The following is an 11,700-nucleotide window of genomic DNA, read 5'->3' as shown; positions in this document are numbered from 1 at the left end:
ATAGTTCAAACAAAAAAATTTAGAATATGTAATCCAAGTTTTTTTAAGTCTTGTAGCAACTGCTGTTAAATCCCACTTTGTTATGCTAGCTATGTTTTTCATTTTTGAAAAAAATTAAGGTGACATACTACACCTGTGTTTGATTGTTCAAATTTTGGATGACGATAATGATGGGATGCCCGTAATGATTCCACTGTAAGAATACTTGCTCAATAAACTTTGCTTAATTAGTGATTAGTGGTCTCAATTAATCATTTATAGATTATGTATTTTTAGGCAAGAAGATCGATGCACTTGAAACGGGAAAGGAGCGAGTGTTATAGGTTGATCGGTGAAGGCGTGAGCTCGCCAATAATATTGAGTACATCAAATGGGATATGAAAGGCGTAGGGAATGTGAAACAACTATGAACGAGAAGAGGGCACAATCGTCGCTACTACGTAAGATTGTGTATCCTCTCCATACGTTATGGTATTATATTGATTTATTTTTTTTCTCGGAACGCAAAAAGAATATCTACTTCCTCCTAGTGTTCATGTTTTGTTTCTTTACTTGAATAATCTGGTCATTCGTTCCCTTCTCTCCTATTTCAATATATTGAATTCAGCTTTCTTGCGTCTAACAACTCTTTCTTGAAATATTCTCTGCACAACCAGGGCTATATTAGCTTGGATCAAGTGCAAACTAGGTCACAGAACCTTTTTAACGGGAACCATGAGCAATCTGTCCCCCAACTTACTTTTACCTCTAGAGTATTTTTTGGCAAAAATAAATTGTAGCAATGTCCCTAATTTATTGTCACAACTTATGGTACATGGACTTGAGTACCAGTTCAAATCCAATGTGTATATATATATTTGGTGTAGGTCCATATAACTTTTCTACTAGTATTTAGTGTGTGACGATATTTGTTGCGACGCCATCTCAATTTTGCTTGTAGTTTTTCAAAACTTGCTTTTTGCTGTAAGTTTTTTTGTTGTCCTTCTATTTCTTCTTTTTTGTTTTTATTTTCACAACGAGAAGATGAGATAGAAGATCATACTTTAGCTTTTCTACCTCTAGTTCGAGTGACATACCTCCCAGAAGCGCTCTTGGACAACATAATCACTTAGGAACAAACTGTAGAGGCTTTGCATCTCTTGTATTGATAATAGCAATTTAAGCAACCAAAATAATGAACTAGCTATCAAAGTTATTAACTTCTATGCTAAAGACATTACAGTTCACCAATTGTTTTACCAATTCATTTACGAAATATAACTTTCCGTTAGCCAATAACATGACTAATGGAACACCAAGCATAATGTCAACCATACTTTTTCCTGCAACTATATCCACAAAACTCAGTAGTCTATTAAAGTTACTCAAGGTTGTGGTAAAATCAAAATTTTGCTGGGACGTGAACACAATTAAAATAGAAAAAAGATTTTAAAAAAAATGCTCCTGAAATATGCGAAATTGAACAATTTTACCCTCATTTAAAAGTTGGTCTCTGAATATATCTATATCGTTAATTCGTTAGCAAACTGGCTCAAAATTGCCCTTTTGGATTAATAGACCTTATTTTCTTTATGTTTTTATTTTTAATTAGCATTTCTAGCCAACTAATATGCCGCATGTCCTAACTAAACTAAAGTGAAACAAATTTACCCCTACATATGCGTATTAGTCAATTTTGCCTCCTACTACACCACTACCAACTCTTTATCACTTTGATGTGTCCCTAATTAAGCATCCATCCTCCACCACTCGTATATCATATACTTAAAGGTTTTACTAGAATAATTGCTATAAAAAATAAAAATACTCTAAAAGACTGGTGAGTGTACTTTTGGCAAAAAATTAAAAATTAATCGTTCATGAAACTACATTACAATGCCAAGTGAGAAAATTTACTAACATGATCTGCATAACTAATATGTTGCTTGTTTCAGACATTTAAGTTTAGTGACTATATTTTCAAACTAAATGCAGTTACATAGACTGTAATCAAGATAAGCAAATATAAAGCTAAGAAAATATTAAATCATATCAACTTTTCTTTTTGGAACCAACTCGACATATTAGCAAGCTAAATTATAAGAAGCAATGACCATGTGTAAAAACTAATACAATTAGGAAATCATTTCGCAACCCTCTAAAACAATTTATAAGATAATATTTGACATACTTTTGCTAAAAAAGCCAATTATAGAAACTATCACTATATATTAAGAGTTGAAAAATCACTAACATGAAAAATGCATATTACCGAGCTAGTGATTCATTCAAAATAAGATTATGTAGGGCAAACCAGTGGAGAGGTGTTTGGTGGTGGTGCCGTGGTGGTGGAGTAGGAGGGAAAATTGAATCAGACACATAATATAAGGGCGACACTAACCAAACACATAAGAAATGAGGCATGTTAGACCAAAATAGCAAATTTGAGTCACTTTGCTAGCGACATGGATATATTCGAGACCAACTTTTAATGGAGAGTAAAGCTGTTCAATTTCTCATAGTTCAGAGGCATTTTTGACCCTTTTCCCATTAAAATATCATCACAATCATGTGAGGAGATGAGGAACTTACCAGCAAAGCTAACAATCTTTCTGTAACTGAAATACATCAAAATCACAAGAGGAATGAGGAAAATAAATACATCAAAATCACAAAAAGAATGAAGAAAATATTAGCAAAGCTAAGTAAATAAGCTATGAGACCTATGTTGTAAATCCTATTTCTTAGAAATCATCAGAATCACAAGAGGCCACGGGACACTTATCAGTAAAAGCTAAGTGAACTAGCAATCAAGCATACACCATAAGTCCCATTAGTTAGAAATGCAATGCCCAAGATGCAGATCACACTGCCTAATGAACATCTTCTGCTAAAAAAGAACAACCAAGAAACTACAGATGCTAACTACTGAAAAAGAGAGGACAAATGGAAAAATTTACTGCAACTTGGCAGTACCACGCTTTAGCGAACATCCCATAACTTGGGAATGTATGCATCTTCATGGTCATGTAGGCACATCAGATATATCAACGCAGGCTTATACCGTAAAACTGGAGCAACAAAATATAATTCTGGTTAAGCCCAACAAAACTCAAGGGATTGCTGATATTATAGTTTGCATACTAGGCAATAGAAATCAGGATAACAATTCACAATAAAGGGGATAATAAGAATACAGGGGCACTAGGTTTCCTTTCTATTTGATCCGTGGTTAGGAAGCTTAACTGTATAATTGAGAGGAAAACACGGACTAAACACTGAAAAACTATATAAACTATCCTTTTCCTTTCATCTGTTCTTAATTGAATAAGAAAAAATAAACTACATAAGTTCAACGAATCTGGAACCAAATTAGAAGTACAATGCATCTACAAGAGTTGCTGAGCTGCCATCCTCTTGCTTCTCCTTCTCCTTTTCAAAGACTTGTTTTCGGTATGCCTCCACGTTCTATATAAGAACCTTGTTACTGAAAATTAAAGGCCATATTTTCATGTAAGAATCACCTAATTCAAACACCATATATGCCAAAAGAACATCATCAAAACACAATTCTTTCCCCTCATATTGATTAAGTAAAATAGCATCTTTGTCGGTGTGTATTTGAAAGAATCACCAAAGATTGTGGTAGGGCAATTCTATCCTTAACCAGAGGTGTGTGGTTCGAACCCCGGAATCTCCTTTGTTAGCAAGCACTTTAACCCCTAACTCTAAGTTGGACTCCCAACGTAAACCAGATTAGTCGGCCCCAAAGGGGCTATTAGACACCGGGTGAAAAACAAACAAAAAACAATATATTTGAAAAATGAACATTCATACTCATTTCAATCAATTAACGCCACCACAATTCCAAGCTAACCAGGGTCTTCATATAAATTCTCTGCCAATAGAAATAATTTGTCTTTTCAAGTAAAATTAGGATTCTCTAGAACAGAAAAAAAAATCTAAGAGTACATATCATATCATGTTATTTATCCATATACACAAATTTCGTTTATGTGCTTATATAACATTACAAACCATGAAAAAAACAGAAATACGGATAACAGAGGATCAGAAAAATTAACTAAAAGAAATAAGAGAAAGGGAGATACCTACGTCTGTTTAGCATACGAAGAAGAGGAAGGAACGCGTTTGTTCCTAAACATCATATAAGCAAGCGGCAATACGACGCCGATCATCATTACAGCTGCTCCCATCATGTACCTCATTGGGCTCGGCGCTTCCACTTCCACTACTGTCATCTGCACCAAAATTAAATTGCAATCACAAAAAAAAAAAAAAAAAAAAAACATTAAACTCGCTGTTAAAGGAATCGGAAGAAATGGACTTACGGGCATTGTTGATTGGGGTTTCTGGAGCTAAAATCGATCGGATCGAACTTCTATGGAGGTTCTAGACTACTACTGAAGATTTGATCGGGAGGGGATTTTGCCCTTTTATCTCTTTTGAGTTAATTACACTTCTTGCCCCCTCTTTTGTGGTAATTAGAATTTCTTTTACCTAAATGAGAGACCTGAAACCGATTTTGCTTTTGCTCGACACACAAGACTTGTCAAGCTATTACGTCTCCTATATAATTTGCGAGCTATTACATAACGAGTATGCACACCCAAAAGGTAGCGGCTGTATATTTTTCTGAAAATTTTTCAAAAAAGAAAAAAAAATCTAAACAAATGCAGGACATGATCATGAAAATAATTATTAAAAGTATTTCAAGTGATATATTACTTAAATTCCAAAATGAAATTAATGACTTGAATTTGATTTTCAAGGAAGTGGTTGGATATTATTTGGTTAAAAATTTTAAAAATAATATATTATTTGAAGTTGAACAAAAAATGTATTTGGACGTGGTTTCTTGAAATAAAGTTGAAATTTTATGATATTTGCAAAGAATTAATTTCGAAATGTACAATTTTGGCTGAAAATTTTCACTAGTATATAATTTTTGTGTGAAAATTATGCAAAACACATATATGAAGGTAGCATTTGGTTCATTTTTTTTTAGTATTATTTGGTTAAAGTTATAAAAACAAGGGTTTACGAAGTTCAGGTTTTACAAATTTTAGTTCGACTTGAACACCTTTATTTTTACAAAGATTTTGAAAAAGTAACATTTACGTACAAACATAAATAACTTTCATGAACTTTTTTTTAACTTCAACTTCATATCTTATAAATGCACATATAATCTTTTAAGTTTATCGAATATGTATGCCTTTGGTACAATTGAGCTATAAGGTATTTCTTTGAAATTTAACAAGTTCAATCTATATGGTCCCTTAAATTTGAGAGTTGGTCTATTTATTATCAACTTTATATCATATCTAAACAACGAGGATATTTGAAATTTACAAAATGGAACAACTTTTGGCTCATCACATCAATTTTACTTACTTCAATAGAATGCTTTTTTCATAGTACTCCATTAAGATTACAAAAAATATATTAATTACTTATTCAGTTCACATCAAACTATATTAATTTATTTATCATGGTTATAAAATAGATTAAGATGAAAATATATGGAGTAGTAATTAGCCACGATTACTTGATAAAAGTGTATATGATATAGACATTGTTTTTAAATTACTAGTACTTTTAGTACTTCAGTTATTAGTCAATTCTTATGTTGATCCTTATAATATACGGTAAAGAGCGAAATATATCTCTCTACTATTGAATATTGTTTAAAGTTATCCTCCGTTATACTATTCGATCGAATATACTCATACCGTCTAACTATTGATCAAATATACCCTTAATTTGACTGAGATGCCACATGGAAGGCTTCTGATCCATTTTATGCCCCAATCCGTTGCCCATGCTCAATACCCGGTACCAAAATTCATAACCCATAACCCGATCCTTCTCAACACTTAAAAATTAAACTCTCTTTCTCTGGGTTAGGTTCAATTGTGTACATCAATCACTTGCCACATGCTCTTGATGATGAAGATGATTATCAATTTGTTCTCTCTTTTTTGGTACCATTGTGTGGCTAAAGTTACAAAGGACCTTTTTAAGTGGACCGAGTAAAGGTTATGAATTTGTTAAGTATACATATATTCAACAAGGTAATAATGTTATAGTTAGCATGAACGGAGTGTTATGGGTTCTTCGAAGGCAACAAATTTTTGGAACCATTGCTTCAAAATTTTAATCTGAACTCAACATAAGCTTCTCCAATCGATCTCAATTTGTAACCAAAGACTTTCAACAAAAATTCGAACAAAGCTCAGTGATTAATTCAAGGAAGCTCATCTTGTCTTCTTCGCGGAATCAACTCTAATTTGTTCGATCTAACTTAATCAAAACTTCACAAAATGTACTCAGATTTTACCCGCAACTTCTGTACAATGATACGAATAAGATCCAACAAACAATTTAAGCAATAAGAGATGAGGTAAAGAAACCCGACACATCTTCTCCACAAATTAGGCCTCAAAACATTTTGATCAAGATCTTGTCAAATCAGATCCAAATGCACTCAGATTTTGGATTCAGGTTCTATCAAGCTTTTACAACAAATTTAAAACTTACCCAGTCGATTTTGATTTTAAAACTTCAGATCTAAAGTTTTGAACCAAACTCAAAGCTGAGTCAATGGCGGTCAAAACTCTTTTTTTTTTTTTTTTTTTTCCAATAATGTTCAATCACGGATTTCAGCTCCCAATAATGATATTCGACAATAACATTAAACGATTTTCAGAAATTTGAACTCAGATTTGCATTTTTAGAAAAGAAATTCTAATTTGTTTATTAAGAACGTCAAAAAACAAGGAGCATATTTTTATTTTTGGAATTTTTGAGCAAATGAATTTGTTCAGTTATTTAGTTGTTGGAAAAGTTCGGGTTATGAGTTTTGGGTATCGGGTATTGAGCATGGGCAATGGGTTGGGGCATAAGATAGCTGAGAAGCCCTCCGTGTGGCCCCTCCGTCAAATGAAGTATATATTTGATCAATAGTTAGACGGTAGGGATATATTTGATCGAATAATATAACAGCGAGTAATTTAAAACAATATTCAATAATAAAGGGATATATTTAACCCTTTTTCGTATAATACATGACTAAACACATTTAACCTTTGAATTAATTAGGTTTTGTATTATGGTCCCTTTATATAGAAATACATCGCACTTAGACTATTTTTAGAATGTATTACCTTGAATTGTGAATTAACGGTATAAACTTCACATAACATATGGGTAATTAAATGGTATAACAATTAACAATTCGTTAAATTTATAAAGATTCACAAGCAGCTGGAAAGTGCACATTACTATTAATTGAAGGTTGAATACACTTAATCAGATTTAATAAGGACCAAACTTGACATTTTTCGATATTTCAAGGATTAAAGTACAAAATAAGTTTTTCTTTTTCTTTTTCTGTTAAACCATACAGTACTAATAATTTTTTGTTCCAATTTTCTGTTTTCTCTTAATTTTTTTCACCCCAATTTTCTCTTCCCTCTAAAGTAGAATTTGAAATCCTACGGTTCTGCAACTCACTACCAAAGCCTCTCCTCTTCCCTCTACCCTCCGTAGCAAAGAAAAATGGAACAACCAGAAGGACCACTGCTCCACCTAATAATGGAAAAGGGTCCTCTTTCTAGGCAAAAACTGGACTATAAACCCGGATACAAGATCCAAATCGGCCGGGTCGTACGCGGCAACACACTCCCTATCAAAGACCCTGGAATCTCCTCCAAACACCTCCGTATCCACTTCCAATCCGGTTCATGGGTGATCGAGGATCTCGGTTCCTCCAACGGTACATTTCTTAACACTTTAGCTGTCGATCCATCTCGCCCCGCTAAACTTACCGACGGTGATAAAATAAAAATCGGCGAATTAACCTCCATCGAAGTCAAAATTGAAGCAATGAAAGTTGATTCAGTTGAAGAAGCTGAGATGAAGTGTAAAAATACCCGGCGAAACCCTAGGCGTAAGGAATTAGGGGTTTTATATGAAAATTGCCCCCAATTAGGGTTTGGAAATGGTGGAATTGAGAATGTGGGTGTGGGTTCCAAAAGAACAACGAGGAGTTCTAAGAGTGCCGAAAATGAGAATTTAACTGTAATTGAAGTTGAGAAAGGGAGGAAAGCGAATCCGAGGAGGACTAGGGGTTCTAAGAAAGAGGAGAGTGTGAAAAATATGGTTGATAGCGTGATGGAAACTGAGAATTTTACTGTAGTTGATGTTGAAAGAGAGACAAAACGGGGTACACGGAGTAGGAAAGTGGAGAGTGTTAAAGATGGGGATGATGATGCGGAGGAAACTGAGAATCTTGCTTTAGTTGATGTTGAAAGAGAGACTAAATGGTGTACGAAGAGGACAAGGGGTTCTAAGAAAGTGGAGAGTGTCAAAGATGTGGATGATGGTGTGGAGAAAAGTCAGAGGCTTGCCGTGGTTGATGTAGAGCAAGAGAGTAAACGGTGTACGAGGAGAACGAGGGGTTCTAGGAAAGTTGAGAGTGTTAAAAATGTGGATGATGGTGTCGAGGAAACTAAGAGTCTTGCTGTAGTTGATGCAAAGCAAGAGAGGAAACCGAGTCCGAGGAGGACTAGGGGTTCTAGGAAAGTGGTGAGTGTTAAAAATGTGGATGATGCTGTGGAGGAAGCTAAGAATTCTGTAGCAATTGATGTTGGGAAAGAGAAGATAGTGTATGTAAGGAGGACTAAGAGTTCAAGGAAGGAAAAAGATGCAGAAAATATTCAGGAAAATGCAGGTGAAAACATGGAATTGAAGCAACTTGAGAAAGGGAAGGGAAGTGCCGCAAGAAGGGAGTGTTTGGAGGAAGAGGGGGTGATGGAGAGGTTGGAAAGAAACCAAAAAGATCGTGAAGAAGCAGTAGAGAACAATGCCGGTGAGGGAGTAGAAAGAAATGTGATTGATGAGGTGGTAGTGAAATTGGGAAGGGAGAGTTGCGAGGTTTCGGTTAGTAATGCTGGTGTAAGTATGAGTGAGGTCCAAGAGGAGAAGGAGGTGGATTTAGAGAAAATGACACTTGGAGAGTGGTTTGATTATTTGGAGGTTCATTTGCCAAAACAAATAATTGATGCCACCGAGGAGATGATTTTAGATATGAAACAGAAAGCAGAGAAGTTTCAGGAGTTCATGTTGCAGCACAAGAATGCAAAGGATTGTGATGGAATACCAGAGGGCTAGACCGAGGACTCATTCTTAGGTAATTTTTCTGTTGCATTGCTGTTTGTATCAGGGGAATTCATTTTCTAGACATAGTTAAATTTCTTATTTGCATAAATGCTGCTCTGTTGTATCTGTATATTGTGAACCCTTATTTACCTACAAAAACTGAAAGATTCTCATTTAGTTGAAGCAATCTAAGAAGTTGATGACAAAACACTTTTCCTTTTGTTGTTAAATTCCCGTTCTGGAAGCGAAATGCTTACTTTGTTTATTCAGTTGGAATTTTCATGCCCCTGTAAACAGTGTTGATAGTTTTTTTTTGAGTGAATCCCCCTAAACGATCATATTTTTGTCAGTTACCTTCTTAAACTACCCGGTGTCCCCAAACCCCCCCTTAACTATATACCCCTTTATATTAAAAATCCCTCGTCGATTTTTTAGTGGTGCGTGTGAGACACCTTTCTATTTACTCAGCCTAATCTAAATATCAATTTAATTAAGAATTTTAACTAATAATAAAAATTAATTAAATGGGTAAATGTTTGGGGGGTTAAAAAAATCAAAGAAAGAGGGTAAAGGGATAAACACATGGTCATTTGTAAAAAAAAAAATTCTCTTCCATCTCCTCCGATAATGGCTACACCATGTCTCAATCGTGATTTTCGCTATTAAACTTTGATTAAACATTGAATTTTTCCCATTAACCTTCAATTTCACCGGGAATTTTAGTTTAATACAAGATTTGGGGAAAAAAATAGGGTTCGGTAAAATTTCAGTAAGGGTTTGATAAAAATTATGATCTTTCGGCGGACTAAATAGTGTTGAAAGGAAGACCTAAATGAAAAAGAAAGATAATTTTAGAAGAAACAAGAGAAGAATTTTTTTAAGATGAAACCATAAGAAGAAAAGAGGAAAAAAGATAAAAAAATGAAGAGGAAGGCTAGAATATAAAGAAAATAAAGGGGAAATAGAAAAATTAATTTTTTTAAAGAGGGTAACAGTAATTAACCATTAGACACGGGCAATTGCGGGCATTTTTATGTATAATTTCATCTCCCACGCGCCTTTTGGCGAGTTACCTTACATATTTCATTAAAAAATCGACGAGGGAGTTTGTAATATATAGGGGGATATAGTTAAGGGGGTTTTGGGGACACCGGATAGTTTAAGCATCTGACAAAAACGTGATAGTTTAGGGGAGTTTTAGGGTATTCACTCATATTTTTTTGGATACTGTTAGCTCCCTGATACTAGCTTGGAGCTAGTTTTTTGTTGTTTTCAATATTTTTGATCGGATAGCTTCCTCTCTACCTTTGTAGGGTAGGGGTAAGGTCCGCGTACACACTACCCTCCCAAGACCCACTTATGGAAATACACTGGGTTTATTGTTGTTGTTGTTGTTGTTGTTGTTGATCTGTTAGCTTCATGTAGTTATACTGAAGCTAGCTTTTGATTCCTCTTGTACTTCTGCATCTTCTTGATGCCTTTTCTAATGCAATTTGCTTACCTTATCAAAAAAGAAAATCCCGTTCTTTAATGGCAGTGATGAATCTGATGCATATATATGTCCAATGTCCAGAGATTTAGTCCAATGCTCAGTGACTTCTCAAGTCCAAAGCAGGGATACTTATCATTGGAGTTATGCTTATATAGTTTAGGAGACAACAAAAGTCCAAAACAATGTCTTGTGGGCAGCAAAAGTGGGACACTGACCTGTTATTTCCAATTTTATTATAATATTGAATACATGAGCATTAGCGTTCCATACTGTAACTGCATACTGTAAAGTTAGAACCTGGTTTAGTAGAAGATGTTCAACCTCAGATGAGACAGTGGGAGGCCGGAGGAGAAAAGTGTCCTACAAACTGAAGTGAGCAGAATGTTATAGCAATACATGATCTGGCAGATGGCAGTATACTTACTGTTTCACCTGGGGTGATGCTTCTGATTCTAACATTGGTTGGGCTGACCTTGATTTTGGTCTCTCTAGCATCTTTCTCAAATTTGACGTGGAGTTGCAGAATCATCTAGTTGTCAATACCAACAACATGAACGAGTTAACAAATATAGACAAGTTTTCAGAATCATAACAATATAATGGGTTTTGGTCTTTTGGATGTCAAAAGGACACGTAACACTCCTCATTCAGATAGCATGGTTCGAACTGTTAGCTTATTCGTTCGCCCATTTGTTCAGACGGTTTAATTGGTTATTGCGCAGGTTTCCAACCATTCCATTAGACTCTCCCAAGTATCATGGCATTTAAAATTGGCAATTTATCTTTTATAAATTTATTTTTTCAGATAATATGATATCTTTTTAATTTTGTTGTAAATAGGCAAGTTTGCTACCAATTTTTCAAGATATGAAAAATAAACTGTAATCATAAAATATGAGAAAAGTAATTTCATTAATTAATTGTGAGTACAATTCTATTTCTCCCTTGATTTTTCTCTCGTAATTATCTTCGTGATTCGAGGGCTAGAGCTGTGTGTTTCTCGAACGTAGGATAATGCAGTCCTCCATGGGGATGAATTTATC

The 11,700-nt window shown here is 34.6% G+C and overlaps 2 protein-coding genes across 4 annotated transcripts; one reads left to right on the top strand and one right to left on the bottom strand.

Annotated features, from left to right (window-relative positions):
* Nucleotides 1–3,087: 3,087 nt before the first annotated feature.
* LOC104099555 (uncharacterized) lies at nucleotides 3,088–4,474 on the bottom strand. Of its 2 annotated transcripts, none has more exons than XM_009606587.4 (3): nucleotides 4,332–4,474; nucleotides 4,096–4,241; nucleotides 3,088–3,466 (listed from the first exon to the last, which is right to left on the bottom strand). In XM_009606587.4, exons 1-3 carry the CDS (start codon nucleotides 4,335–4,337, stop codon nucleotides 3,448–3,450), a joined length of 171 nt encoding a protein of 56 aa, XP_009604882.1. In that variant the 5' UTR covers nucleotides 4,338–4,474; the 3' UTR covers nucleotides 3,088–3,447. The 2 variants fall into 2 exon arrangements, with proteins under 2 accessions (XP_009604882.1, XP_009604883.1); XM_009606588.4 differs by having other exon boundaries at nucleotides 3,413–3,466; nucleotides 4,092–4,241.
* Nucleotides 4,475–7,457: 2,983 nt separating this feature from the next.
* LOC104099556 (FHA domain-containing protein At4g14490-like) lies at nucleotides 7,458–11,113 on the top strand. 2 transcript variants are annotated; one of them, XM_009606589.4, is made up of 2 exons: nucleotides 7,458–9,196; nucleotides 10,739–11,113. In XM_009606589.4, exon 1 carries the CDS (start codon nucleotides 7,564–7,566, stop codon nucleotides 9,175–9,177), a length of 1,614 nt encoding a protein of 537 aa, XP_009604884.1. In that variant the 5' UTR covers nucleotides 7,458–7,563; the 3' UTR covers nucleotides 9,178–9,196; nucleotides 10,739–11,113. The 2 variants fall into 2 exon arrangements, with proteins under 2 accessions (XP_009604884.1, XP_033512849.1); XM_033656958.2 differs by having other exon boundaries at nucleotides 10,703–11,113.
* Nucleotides 11,114–11,700: the final 587 nt, after the last annotated feature.

Source organism: Nicotiana tomentosiformis, chromosome 8, assembly GCF_000390325.3.
Source record: "Nicotiana tomentosiformis chromosome 8, ASM39032v3, whole genome shotgun sequence".
In the NCBI taxonomy this organism is placed as follows: domain Eukaryota; kingdom Viridiplantae; phylum Streptophyta; class Magnoliopsida; order Solanales; family Solanaceae; genus Nicotiana; species Nicotiana tomentosiformis.
This window is presented reverse-complemented; position numbering and strand designations above follow the sequence as displayed.

Excerpts from the sequence above, each read along its gene's own strand:
- LOC104099556 (XM_009606589.4), top strand. The coding sequence starts at position 7,564 with ATGGAACAACCAGAAGGACCACTGCTCCACCTAATAATGGAAAAGGGT.